The sequence below is a fragment of the Podarcis gaigeae genome (genome assembly GCF_964106915.1).
Source record: "Podarcis gaigeae genome assembly, chromosome: 13".
In the NCBI taxonomy this organism is placed as follows: Eukaryota; Metazoa; Chordata; class Lepidosauria; order Squamata; family Lacertidae; genus Podarcis; species Podarcis gaigeae.
The window spans coordinates 49,164,785-49,178,727 of record NC_139689.1 but is presented as its reverse complement, the minus strand read 5'-3'; the positions used below and the strand labels follow the sequence as shown (position 1 = coordinate 49,178,727).

General features: G+C 45.0%; 1 protein-coding gene and 1 long non-coding RNA gene across 10 annotated transcripts in view; one reads left to right on the top strand and one right to left on the bottom strand.

Annotated features, from left to right (window-relative positions):
• The window catches only part of LOC310830342, an 84,728-nt gene extending 82,984 nt beyond the window's left edge, over positions 1-1,744 (top strand). The window contains exon 2 of the long non-coding RNA XR_014557604.1: positions 1,570-1,744. This is a non-coding gene — a long non-coding RNA (uncharacterized lncRNA). The remainder of the gene's footprint in view (positions 1-1,569) is intronic.
• The window catches only part of EPHA5 (EPH receptor A5), a 248,584-nt gene that overhangs the window by 40,279 nt on the left and 194,362 nt on the right, over positions 1-13,943 (bottom strand). For 5 of the 9 annotated variants that reach the window (XM_083709143.1, XM_083709149.1, XM_083709150.1 and 2 more), the window contains 2 exons: positions 11,733-11,838; positions 2,744-2,811 (listed from right to left, as the gene is read on the bottom strand). In XM_083709143.1, coding sequence (XP_083565269.1) covers positions 2,744-2,811; positions 11,733-11,838 — 174 coding nt within the window. The remainder of the gene's footprint in view (positions 1-2,743; positions 2,812-11,732; positions 11,839-13,943) is intronic. The other 4 variants (XM_083709144.1, XM_083709148.1, XM_083709151.1 and 1 more) reach the window with 1 other exon arrangement.

The window sequence follows — 13,943 nt, the reverse complement described above, 5'->3', positions numbered from 1 at the left end:
TGTGAGCATATCATTGTCACAAAGATACCATTATGAGCTACTTAAGAAACATTTGGTGCACACCAGGGCTGCAATATTTAATCTATTACTCACTTTGATTAATTTATTAAAAAAAACTTTTATTAGACCGAAGGGAACCACAATTAATCGGATAGGGTATATATTTTTAATAAAGGGGTTGTATTTTTAATACCAATGTTCATAAAAATTGTAGGTGGCAAGCGCCATTTTAAAAGAGACATTGCTCCCTTTCTCTAAGATGAGGTCTGCTGTGATATATGTATGCATTATAAACAACAGCAACAAAGTAAGTATGCTTCTTGCTTCAGAAATACTGTTTTCATCCCTATACGAATTCACGCAGTCTTAACGGATAGTTCAGCTTAAATCCATACGATTATCCCATTAAGATGTCACGATCTAAGTTGCAGTCCTAGCTATCAAACCCCACCAGATTTAAAATTAAATATAAAGTTCAAAGTCACAAAGACAGTATTATTACAAAAAAAAAAGGTTGCAGAAAATATGACTCCTCTAGATTTTGGATAATTACAAGGGGGGCTGCACAAGATCTCTGCTTCACATGCTTCAAGGTACAACACACCTGAAGTGCAGGCCTCCATTTATTTATTTATTTATTTATTTGGTAAGTACAGCACTGCTGGAAATGGGATCGTCCTCAGAAGGCGGTCCTTCTTGCGACTGGGCCCCTGGACACACCCCTGATGAAGTATCATAGATTCCGGCGTATTAGGCGACTGGGTGTCTAATATGGCAGCTGCAATTTGGGGGTTCGTCTTGTAAGCCCAGTCGCCTAATACGCTGGGCAGCTCTGCACTGGGAGAAAGCCGCCCAGCGTGGAGCGGAGGCTGCTGCCCCTGTTGCTGCTTCCAAAGCAGAGTGTGGGACGGGCTCTGCGCCGGGGGGCTTTCTCCTGACACAGAGCGGAGCCCACCGCTGTCGCTGTTTCGGAGCCACTGCCGCCGCGGGGTGTGGGCTCCGCTCCGTGCCACCCATACTCGGCGTATAAGACGACCCCTGACTTTTAACCTCTTTTCCGGGGTTAAAAAGTCGTCTTATACGCCGGAATCTATGGTAGGTTTCATTTCTAGGTCTACGTTTCATTTCTCTAAATAGGCATCACGGGTCACAGCCAATCAAGAAGGGGTGGGGGTGGGGTTAAGGAATTATATAAGCATCAGCGCAAGAGTGCCCTAGGCACTTGATTGGTGCTGCTGAACCCGCCCTTCTGCCCTTAGTGTAGGTTCTCAGCCTTGCTTTGCACTATGTGTGAGTCGCCTGTCTTAGGACAGGGGCTGGGTAGGAATTATTATCCATTTTGCAAATGGGCCCTGGCCACTTGGTTTTTTGCCTACCCCCTTAGCAATCGTTGCAACTTTCCAGCTTTGGTGGTTAGGCATTGGCTTAATTTTGTGTGTGAAGGGGAGGTGTGGGCATCAACCCTCAATGATCAAAAGGTATTCCATTAAAGGAATCTGGGGGTCCCGGATCTCGTCCAAAGTCCGCTTGATGGGCTAGGGCCATGCCGGGATCACGGGAAAATCGCAGTAAGCTTCTGTCGGGCAAAACCCTGATGTTGCTGCCCCAATGGGTTTAGCTACATAGGCTCTGTCAACTGGGGCAGTAGTCCGTTATAGTCTTCAGCCAATGCCTCTGCCAATACCACTCACATTTAATTTGCAATCAATAAAATTGTGGCCTTAATGTTACCCATCAACCTTAATTCTGTGTCCGTGTGTAGTTATTTCATGGGGGGCTGGCTTGGGGCCTCAAGACACAAAACAAGAGACTCCGGAACTGCTTTTTAATCAGATCTGGAAGCTGCCCTTTAATCTCTAACCATTTCCATCTAATAGGAAATACTTAGAAAAGAATTTATCAAATCTTTTTCATAATACAGTAAGATTAAAGAAACTAATTGAAATGAAAACAAGAACAGAGAAAGAACAAAGAAAACACAGAGGCCTCTTTTAAAAGTCTCACACTACCTCCCAGCTCTCACCTGGGAGCTTTCTAATAGGAAATACTTTCAATATCAAATTATTTTAGCCATTTTTTTGTTTTTGTTTTAAATAAACTTGAGGGTCATGCCTGCTGTTCCCAGTATATCTGCAACACTGTAAAAATATTAATTGAATTATTTAGGATATTTAGCCCATTTGCTGCGGCAGAATTCCACATGGAGCTAAATCCTCAGCTTTGGCATGAAGTGTTTCTGGAACAGCAGTGCTGCTTTGGAAATAAAAGGAGGCCTACAATGCAGATGTGTAGTTTTATTCCCTGAACTATTGTTTTGAAGAGTGTGAAGCTAATGCAGCCCTCTTGCCTGTGCTAGATGCACACTCCGTAGGACTGGGGTAAGATTCTGTCATCTTCTCTTTACCGAACTGGAATGAATTGCAGAATCATGGAATTGTAGAGCTGGAAGGGTTCACAAGGGTCATCTAGTCCAACCCTTCTGCAATACAGGGATCTTTTTGCCCAATGTGGGAATCGAACCCACAATCCTAATATTAAGAGTCTCATGTTCTACCTATTTTGCCGTCTTGGCAAAGTGGAATAAACCCATTCCACTTTCTACCAAAAGTCAGAGAAGGTGAGCCTATTGTTTCTGCCTGCCCCTAAGCAGTATAGAACTATAATGCTATGTATTATACCATATCAAGACAAAAATACTGGAAAGCCATGCAGTTCTCTAGCATATTATCTGAACTTTACTCACTGTGACCATTATGAAAATGCATCTTTTCTTCTTCAGGGTCCTGCTTTGCTTTGCTGTAGCCACACCTCCTGTTATTGAACAAGATTTATGGCATGCTGTAAGGAAGCTTCTCACCAAAACCATCACACAACAGGCAAATTATCAAATAAGGAATGCAAAGATGCCCTGTTTGTACCAAGATTTTTCAAATGGATACAAAGCATGCCCTATTCAACCCTTGTCTGGGGAAAAGAAAAAAGGGCTAGATAAAATATTGGCATCATCTGTACTTGGGGTCCTGCGGGATCTGATATCCACAGCCCCCTTTTAATTCAGAAAAAGAAAGAGGATACAGGAAAATCCTGGTAGGATTTGGGGTCTCAATAGCCCTCCTTAAAGGGGACCAAGAATTCTTGAAACAGGCTTGTTTGATCCTGATAACTGATTAGTAAAGTGTTTTTTACAAGCAGAGGCCTGTTAACACAGCCATTCCTTTATATTGTCAATGGCAAGAAATGTAATCTAAAGGATGGAGACAAGCCTTTCTATTTGTTTTATGCACACTTCAGGAAATAAAATTGTCCTACAAGGGAACATTTATGCCTACTGCTGTATTACCAAATGCCAAGATTTAACTGTGCTATATCAGTCATTGCGGAACGTATCAAGCATTAAGGCTTGGTTTATCAAAAATAAACTGAATGAGTTCTTCAGCTGCTAAAAATACATTGTAGTTGGTTTATCTTTTCCATACCTTGGAAACGACTTATTCCCCTGAAAATTTATGCCTCTTATTCCCATCATACTGTAAGAAAAAAATGAGGCCCAGGACACAGGTCAATGTTGTTCAATAAATGTAAAACAGAAGAGTGGCATTTCCATTCTAAATATTCCTGTGGCATTTTATCTGGTAACAAACCTACTTTCACACTGGCAATCACCTAGTGAAATATTTATGGCATGCTTCGTAAAACTGAGGCTGTAAAAGTGTTCCTCTAACAAATTTATAAGAGAGAAAACGGGCTGATGGGAGAATGACAAATCTTATTGGTGAAGGGATGGCATGAGGCGCGCACACAACCCAACGTAACTGGTTTTTACAAGACTACACTAGAAAATGATTCATATAGTGCGGTAATGGATGATAAAGGCCTCCATTGGGCGGCTGTGAGCTCTTTACTGATGTGCTTATAAGACGAGAATCCAGTTCAGAGAAGTATAATAATAATAATAATAATAATAATAATAATAATAATAATAACAACAACAACAACAACCACCAGTCCAGGTATCTGAACACTTTGCACATTTAAACAGACAAAAACACTCCCACCAGAGAGAGAGGTTTAGCATACGTCTTTCCCTGAGGTGCTGCTTTACTATATGCAAGTCAACTTTCATTGACTGCTGTCCAAAGATGATGCACCCTAGAGCGTAACAGCCCTGCTGGATCAGAGACCACCTTAACCAGAATACTGTTCTCACACTGGCCTGCCAGAGGACTTTGAGATGTCTGCAAGAAGGTCCTGAAAACAACTGCATTTTCCCCACTCACATGTCTCAGAGGCATAGCACTGACAATACTGGCGGTACAACAGTGGCCAGTAGCCACTGAAAGCCTCTATCCTCCATGAATTTGTCTAAGCTCCTTTTAAGGCCATCCAAATTGCCAACCATCACTACATACTGTGGAAGAAAATTCCATTTACCGTATTTTCACTACACAACTTGTGAAGAAGTGCTTTATTTTGCCTGTTCTGAATCTTCCAATATTCAGCATAATTGGATGACCCTGGTTTAGGATTATGTAAGAGGGGGGACGCGGGTGGCGCTGTGGGTTAAACCACAGAGCCTAGGGCTTATCGATCGGAAGGTTGGCGGTTTGAATCCCCGCGGCGGGGTGAGCTCCCGCTGCTCGGTCCCTGCTCCTGCCAACCTAGCAGTTCGAAAGCATGTCAAAGTGCAAGTAGATAAATAGGTACCACTCCGGTGGGAAGGTAAACGGCGTTTCCGTGCACTGCTCTGGTTCGCCAGAAGCGGCTCAGTCATGCTGGCCACATGACCCGGAAGCTGTACGCCGGCTCCCTCGGCCAATAAAGTGAGATGAGCGCCGCAACCCCAGAGTTGGTCACAACTGGACCTAATGGTCAGGGGTCCCTTTACCTTTACGAGGGGAAACATCTCTCTATATGGGCCCTGATATCTGTAAGGACTACCTAGCATCAGTTTGTGAGGTTTGATTTGGTTGAGATGAGGTCTGAATTTGCAGCTTACCAGCTGGGAATTGGTTCCTTAGCAAGAGAAACCAGCACAACTGCAGTCTCATCCATCTTAATATTTTAATAGACTGAGCTGGGCCATACAATATTGTCCTAGGCTCAACTCTGGCAAAGCGCAGGTGATGGCATGTAGCCAAGAAAGGATCTGGCAGAGTCACACACTCAGTTGCCGGTGAGAAACAAGTTATGGAATGCCACAAATAAGAAAAGAGTATGTTCCTGCCTCTGTTTTAGGTCCTCACATTATCTCTTTGAGTCAAAGTCTCAGTTTTCCCTGGAAATGTTAGCTGGCAATGGTTAAAAAAATTAGGGCAGGATGCGTTTTGTAGATCCCTTAGACAACCTCTCTTGAAATGGAAACAGAATGTCCCAACTCTCTATACTTTTGCTTGGGAACTCTTGGAAGCACTAAATTCAAATCTCCCTTGCTGCTTAATTCAGTGAAGACGTATCTATCACTAATGAATCGTCTAGTGACAGCCCTGTGTTCCTGTGTGACTACCCAATTAGTATTAAAACACAAGGACACCCCCCCTTTGTCAAGAAGAATTGCCATCATTTGTTCCCTTTTCTGCAGAAATCGTCCTTCCATGGCCCGCCTTAGCTTTTTTTATCTTTCTAGTCTTGTAGCCCTGAACTCTGGCTATTCACACATGATACCTTTAAAACTCATTCGAAACACGTTTTCCTTGCAAAGAATTCTGGGCAGTGAGGTTTGTTAAGGGCTGCTGAGAAGTGAAACTCTGTGAGGGGTGAACTACAGCTCCCAGAATTCTGTCCAGGAATATATATATTTTACATGCATTTTAAAAAATATATAATTCCAGTGTATGGGCTAGCTTAAATAGTTAGTTAAATGGGCTAGCTTAGTTACTTAAATAGTGCTTCCTTGCTTGCCTCAAACACCATAATAATAATAATAATAATAATAATAATAATAATAATAATAATAATAATATATTGTTTATACCCTGCCCATCTGGCTGAGTTTCCCCAGCTACCCTGTGCCACTTCCAACAAAAGATTAAAAATAGATTGAAACATCAGTAATTAAAAACTTCCCTAAACAGGGCTGCCTTCAGATATCTTCTAAATGTCAGATAGTTGTTTATTTCCTTGACATGTGATGGGAGGTTGTTCCACAGAGCGGGCGCCACTACCAAGGAGGCCCTGGTTCCCTGTAACTTCGCTTCTCGCAGTGAGAGAACTGCCAGAAGGCCCTCAATGTCCTGGCTGAACGATGGGGGTGGAGATGCTCCTTCAGGTATACTGGGCCGAGGCCTTTCTTCCTATCCTTCCTTGAATACAGCATAGTGTCCTTAGTGCTCTGCAGCCCTTTTCACAAATCCCTTGCAGTTCATCAATTCAGGCTGCCATCTCTTCCTTAGCCCACTGACCTCCCTTGTCTTGGCACAGGTAGATTTAAGGCAGCGTGGCTGGTTCCCCCACACTGGGCATCGAGTCCAGGGGGAACTGCAGGGCATCGCAACTAGGACGTAGAGAACTGAGCAGAATGGAAGGCGAGAGGTGGATCATGCATGCCAAATTTTGGCCTCACTGAAACTTGAAGGACCAAAGTCCTTCCCTGGCCTCAGCCCAACTCCCTTGGAGCATTCAGTCCCGGACTCCCAGAAGTCTCTTGCCTTTGGTTTTCCAGTTCTCAGACCAGCCACCCTCCCAGGTTCACCTGTTCCCAGGTTTGTGTTAAGCTTTGATGCGTTTCCCTCCCTATGCAGATGCCGGGCTGTAAGCATTCTGCTACTGACAGATTAATTCCCTGAGCAGTTGGGCTGCACGCCGTCTATACTAATATTTACAATTACTGTTCCTGAGTGTGAGAAACAAAGTGCACATGGCGCTCCGTAAATCACAGCAGATGTATAACATTGTATTTTCAGAGCTAGATAGTTTGAGATACTTTTCACAGCCACACATTTAAAGCACCTCGCTACCACTTTAAACTGTCATGGCTTCTACCAAAGAATTATGGGAGCTCTAGTTTGTGAAGGGTGCTGATAGTAGTTAAGAGACCTCTATTCTCCAATTCCCAGAGCTTCCTGTGAGGAAGGATTGACTGTTAAATTGCTCTGAGATTTGTAGTTGGGGTGTAACAAAAGTGCACCTCTCACTTTTACATCAGTGGAAACAAAGGTTAAATACAGGTAGCTGCATTTGCTCTTGTTTATTTAAAAACCTTTTGAACCTGCTTTCCCCTCTGTTACTGAAATTTACAATGCTAGCTCCATCAAGCAAGGACCATGCATGTGTTTTTTGTTTCTTTTTGTGTGTGTTTTTATGTCACTTTGCAAAAGTGCCATGAACATTGCTGCTTGTCTAATAAAAACAAGCAAACAGTTGGGTTTCACAAAACAACAGCAACCCCAAAGCCTTCTAATGACCTCTTATTTTAATCTTCCAGAATAATTCCTTTTCAGACAGTAAAAAAAATATGTTGTTTTGTGCTTTTAGAAAAGGAACGAACATATGATTAAAGCGTCCATCAATATTTTGCTTAACAGCAATATGACCTCGATCAGAAGGCACGTTATTTAATAAGGGAGTTTAGAATAGATGCAAGAAAATGAGGTTAAAATGCAGCTTGATTGTTGAGGACAAAACAGGGCTAATTTCAAATTCTCCAGGCATCCATAAACTTTCAGAAACTAATGCATTTCCACAGTACCACTGTGACTAATGCTTGCCTGACCTTTGGTTGCAGAGGACTGTTGCCACTGGACTCAGGTGTCCTATGGTACAATAGGGCATCAGAATGCCAGCCTGCTATTTGTGACACTTATGAAAAAACAAACAGAAAGATTGTAGTTGTAGCTGACAAACGGAATGAAGTGTCAACACTTTAGAGTAGCCATTGGATGGTTTATGCCACCACAAAGTCTTATACACTTATACTGAGCCAATGGTCTGTTTAGACCAGTACTGCTTTCTGTGAAGGCAAAACCAAGTATAAGTACAAGAAGCAATGATTCTTCAACATCAGCTTCGTTGGACCGTTCATGTTGTGCGGATGCCTGATGAACGTCTTCCAAAGCAATTACTCTATTCCGAACTTTAAAATGGAAAGCATAATGCTGGTGGTCAACAAAAGAGGTTTAAAGACTCTCGCAAGGCAAATCTTTAAAAATGTAGTATACACACCGAGAACTGGGAAACACTGGCCTGCGAGTGCTCCAATTGGACAACAACCTTTATTAAAGGTGTCATGGGCTTTGGAGACGCTTGAACTCAGGACGAAAGGGAGAAACATGCTAAGAGGAAGGCACGCTTGGCAAACCCTCACTGTGATCAACTCCTCCCCAGAAACCTATGTCCCCACTGTGGAAGGACGTGTAGATCCAGACTTGGCCTCCACAATCACTTATGGACTCACTGTTAAAACTGTGTTCATGGAAGACAATCTTACTCAACTACAACTGCCTTCTTAACCTTTGGACCCACTCTTGGTCTTGTCTGCTCAATCTGCCAGAGCCTGTGTCTGCATGCAGGTGAAGCCCCTCAATAACCGAAGGTTCAGCTACCCTCACCTGGTTTAGCCAGCCAGTCAAAGCCGTTCCCAGGGTGTGGCCGCTGTTGCATGCTGACAATTTCGGGGAGCCACGGGTGAGAGCTGAGTGCAGGGTGAGGACCAAAGCTGGACATTGTGCCCCAGAAGGAGCACACTGTGTCCCCTGCCAGGGTTTGGGAATACTTCATAACCCTGCTCCCCACCCCAATATAATCTGCCTCCCATCTGAAGCCATTTCCAAAAAAGAAGAAAGTAGCTGTGAGGGTTTTAATTGCATGCATTGGTGTGCAATGTTTGCTTCCACTCTGAATCAGATCATCCCATACAGTAAGATGCAGTAAGTGGAACAGCCATTTACCCCTCTGCCTGGGTTTTTAGCAAATTGGTCTTTCCTCGCCCAGACCAAAAACGCATAGATAAGGAGCGGCAACTCCCTGCTGCGGCTGTGCTTGAGCCCAGCAATGCTGTAGCCAAGTGTTGATACTTGCTAGAAATAATTACAAAGAACTTGAACCCCATGATGTCTGCTAAGCACTAGTCTGGGCTCAAAATATGCCCACAAAATGATTAGCAGAATCTAGAAAATGGCTTTAGCTTGGCTTGGAATGCATAAAAAAACCCAACCACCTTGTAATGCCACAGCATGTTAAGACACTCCACGAATTCGTTCAAAATCATATCCAAGACAAACACAGCAGGGCTAAAATAATTTCTGCCTCTTAAATCAGCTCCCCTTTGCTTTCATTCCCAAATTGGCTGCTAGCTGGAAAAGCTGGAGGATGGTTTTTTTTTTGTTTTTAACTGTTTTAGTTTGGATTGTGAAGAGCCACTCAAAGCACCAGCCAAGTTTTGAAATTCATGAAGGAAAGCTACCGCATAAGCCAAATAATGCTGAAGGGCTTTTTAGGAACAATGAATGTGGATTCTTAACAGTTTTGAGCATCCCAGAACCATCGTCACTCAAAAAGGCATGATTCAGATGTCATTCCAAACCACGGTTTCCTGTGACATGAACAAGCTTTAGTGAGCTCCAAGCATGTGTGCTCCTCCTCTCTTATTTTTTTGAATTGGAAGTCACTTTGAAACAAACCACACTTCCCTGTGATGTCCAAACGCATAGAACTGTGGCTTGTTTAAACCAGGAATGGGGAAAACTTTTCTATGAAGGGCCAGTGACCCACAGGAAAAGTAAGTGAGATTAGAGCCAATGGTGGGTGGAGCCAAAGTTGATGGTGGGTGGAGCAAGAACCAACATTGCATTGCGACCCTTTTTGCCTGTCCCACCACAGTTCAGGAGAAGCAGAACAGCACTGGATTTAGGATGGTGTGGGCAGTTCCCCTGCATGGGGCACTGAGTCCAGGGGGTGCAATATAACAACAATAACAACAACAACCTGTATGGGTACCTACTCAAAGTTAGAACTATTTTGGGTGGGAGGGGGCCATTTTTTATCTCACACAGGGCACCATATTACCAAAAATCCACTCCTGAGCAGACTACAGTAGAGACACTCACCGGAAGAGCAAAATTAGCACAAGAAGGACAGGTTCACAGCAGGACCCTGCAGAAAGTGTTGGCTGCCGTGTTCTCACCTACACAAGGAGAGCTGTTGGCTTGCACTCCGCTCCCTCCCTCCCACTGCCCTCCCGCAGCACAATGGAAGATGGATCAGCTATTGTCTTTTTCTGATTCTCATCTCTCTCCCTCGTCCCCCATGGCTCAACTCAATATGATGAGCGCTTCCTGTGCAACAGCAACCTTACATGAATCCAGACCTACAGTAAGGTTATCCTGATGAGTTGATGGGTTGTCGGGGCCACATTTTGCCCATCGTGCAGAGAACAGATTGCCATTCTGCTGACTAGGCAAAGTAAAATAGGTGCTCACCTCTGTATAATAATCACAATAATAGCAATAAATTTTTATTTATACCCTGCCTTCCCTGACCAAGGCAGCTAACACTGAATATAAATACAGCAAAAACATTTTTTTAAAAACCAAACAGTTGATTAAAATATAAGTTAGAATACAGTTTAAAATGCAGCCTCATTTTAGTGGTAGCCTATAGATCAAAGCCATAAGGGGAGAAAATGTCAAATATTCACCAGGGCCAGCTATCCATGCTGGTTCTACATGGGCCAGCAAAAAGAGCCAAGGGAAAATTTATATACAAAATCCCATATAAGGGGTTCCATCATAAAATAAAATGGGGGGGGGGGTTAGACTGAGTCCAGCCTAAAGGTCAGGTGAAACCGCTCCATCTTGCAGGCCCTGCGGAAAGATATCAAATCCCGCAGGGCTCTGATCTCCTGCAGTAGGGCTTTCCACCAGGCCGGGACCAGAGCTGAAAAGGCCCTCGCCCTGGTTCAGGCCAATCTAACCTCCTTGGGGCTCAGGACTTCCAAAGTGTTGTTATTTATGGACCTTACGGTCCTCCGCGGGGCACACCAGGAGAGGCGATCCTGTAGGTACAAGGGTCCTAGGCCACATAGGGCTTTAAAGGTCAAAACCAGCACCTTAAACCTGACCCTGTACTCCAACAGGAGCCAGTGCAGCTGGTAAAGCACTGGATGAATGTGATCCCATGGCGAGGACCCCATAAGGAGTCTCGCTGCAGCATTCTGAACGTTAGAGACAAGCATCTTAGGGAAGCATAGGTGAAGCTCTCTTTGCAGAGAGAATATCCAGCGGTGGAGCAAGCTGATTAGGCATCTGGGGTGGTGCATGTGCCCTGCACCAGGGGCGGGGCCAGCTGCCCGTGGGGCGGGGCGAGCCGGGGCAGGATGCTCCGCGGGGTCTCCAAGGAGTCTGCCTGCCTCCTCCCACTCAGCCGCCCTACAGCTGAGGGAGAGGCGGCGGGTGGACCGTTTGGGGCAGCGCAGAGCCTATGGGCACCCAAGCCACCACATCACTCCCAGGAGAGACGCATGGCTCAGGCGCGCTGCAGGCCCCGCGGTGAGTGCCTCCTGGCATTTTGTCTCCCTGCTCAGTGGTAACACCCGGGGTGACCACACACCCCTTCCTCCACCCATGAGAATATCACCCCATGTTTAATAGACTACAGTGCTTTCATGTTCTTTAGTTTGTGAAGAAACATCCTGCAAATACAGCTGGCTAGATTGAAGTAAAAGGGGAGGTCAGAGGAGGGTGGAAATAGAGAGGAAAAAAGTGTTGAGAAGTACAAAAACACAAGTTTTTGCCTCTTACCTTCCGCTGAGAAGGAAACCAATAACAACAGCCAAGAGGATCACTCCCACTGTAACAGACACAGCAATTATAGGGATCTGGCTCTGATCGCTGGATGCAGCTACTGCTGAGAGAAGAGACAAAAAGGGAGATTAAGGTTAAAACTGCCATCGACCTCCAGGACGGGCCCTGCTTCAAGCCTGATAGAGAGGAGCTGTGGCTTAAATAATTCTTTAGCATGTCTGGGGTTTTTTGTCACTTTGTTATTTTGGAAAGAAAATAATGACAAACCTGTGTTTTTAGTTTTAGCAAGCCTGCCGAGGTCAAGGAACTGATTTTGTGCAAGCTGCATTTTGCCTGTTATGGAGGTGTGCGGACGCTGCCTTGCTTCCCAGAGAAACTTTGTAATTTCTTTGTATTTCCTCTCAAAGCAGCAACTTCCTAAATTGCCTGGAAACTGAACTTCAGACGAAGTTTGATGGCAACTCCATTTGTTCAAACTGTAAAGTTCCACCTCCATTTGTTCAAACTTTATGTTTTGTGCACACAGAGTGTAATACTAAGCTAGGGTTTGCATGTAATACTAAGCTAGGGTTACCAGACATCCCCATTTCCCAGGGACAGTCCCCGGATTTGCGAATAAGTCCCCGGACAAATTCCATCCCCGGAATGTCCCCGGATTTCATCTAATGTCCCCAGGAAATGCGGCAGTCTCAGCAGCCCAGAGCAGTTGACTCTGGCTGGCTTCAGGAGCTGCTTGGAAGTCCCCATATGATGGTGGTGCAGGGGCTCTCAGATGCAGCTTCCGGGCTGCCTCCACCTTCCCTGACCCCCGCAACTAAGCTGTGAAGGGAGGCTTCATGCTGCCTATCGGAGCAGCCTCCCAACTCCTACTTGCGTGCAAACAGGAGCGGGGCAGGGATCTCTCAACTGTGAAGGGAGGCTTCACGCTGCCTATCAGAGCTTGCGTGCAAGCAGGAGTGGGTAGGGATCTCTCAGTTAGGCAATGGGAAGCCTCCCTTCCCAGCTGAGGGATCCCCGCACCCTCCTGCTTGCACGCAAGTAGGAATGGGATTGGGGCTGCTCCGATGGGAAGGGAGGCATTGCGCTGCCCGAGCCTTGCCACCCCTCTCGGCTCTCCTTCTCCGCCTTCCATGCCTGACCCACCGTGCACTGCTTCACCACCACCACTGAAGAACCAACAACTCAGGGGCTGCCGAGGCTCATGGAGAAAGGAGATAGAAGCCCCGGAGGAAGGAGAAACATGGTGGTTGAGGTCAAGGCAGCAGCCGCCCCTCTGCCACTGCCATTGCTGCAGCATCGGCATCCAGAATGTGTAGTATTTATTTATTTAAAGTGTCCCCGGATTCATTGAGATAAAATCTGGTAACCTTATACTAAGCCAAACCATGGTTTTGTGTGAATGTGGGGGTTCCCAGAAATGAGACCACTGCGCTCCTCCCCCAATCCTCCTGCTGTAACACTACCCCAAGTTAAGCTATGGTTCGGCTTAGAATGCTGTCCAAACCTGGGCTTGTGGCTTGTCTTGCTCCAGACTAACCATGAGCTATAACTAAGGTCTGCTCTTCATTTACCACTTGTGGTTTGTCCGGAGTGAGACAAACCATGAGCCGGGCTTGGGAAGACAGACTCAGCCAAACTTTGGCTTAGTCCCAGGTAGCGCAGAAGTCACTATCTCCTCTCCCAGAACTCATGCATTTGTGGCAAGCCATTCTTTGACTTAGTGTGATGTGAAAAATGAAACACGGTATTTGATCAGTAAATCACCAGTTGAGCAGCATGGAACTAAATGATAGTCAATAGTTATGCTTTCATAACGATTGGACGGACACAGATACATTGCAAACTGTCCATTAGAGTTCTAATTAGTGCTGCAGATTTAGAGACAGAAGAGGCAGTTATCAACAAGTTTCGCTGTGATGGGGAGCCCTCAAAAATCCCACTTTAGATTCTACTCCTCTCTCTGATTCCCAAGAAAACATTCTGCTCTAACTGGAATTCTTTCCCAGTGAAGAGAAATCCAGCATCAATTCAATTTGGTAACTGTAACAGCATGTACTTGTTTCTGAGAGTTTTCTAAAGGCAGTTCATTAATAACTGAAAAGCATTTTCACTGGGCAATCCTATGTGTGTCTACTCAGAAATAAGTTTCAGTGTGTTCCAAGGGCTTTATTCCCAGGTAAGTGATTATAGAATTGAAGCTTTAGACAG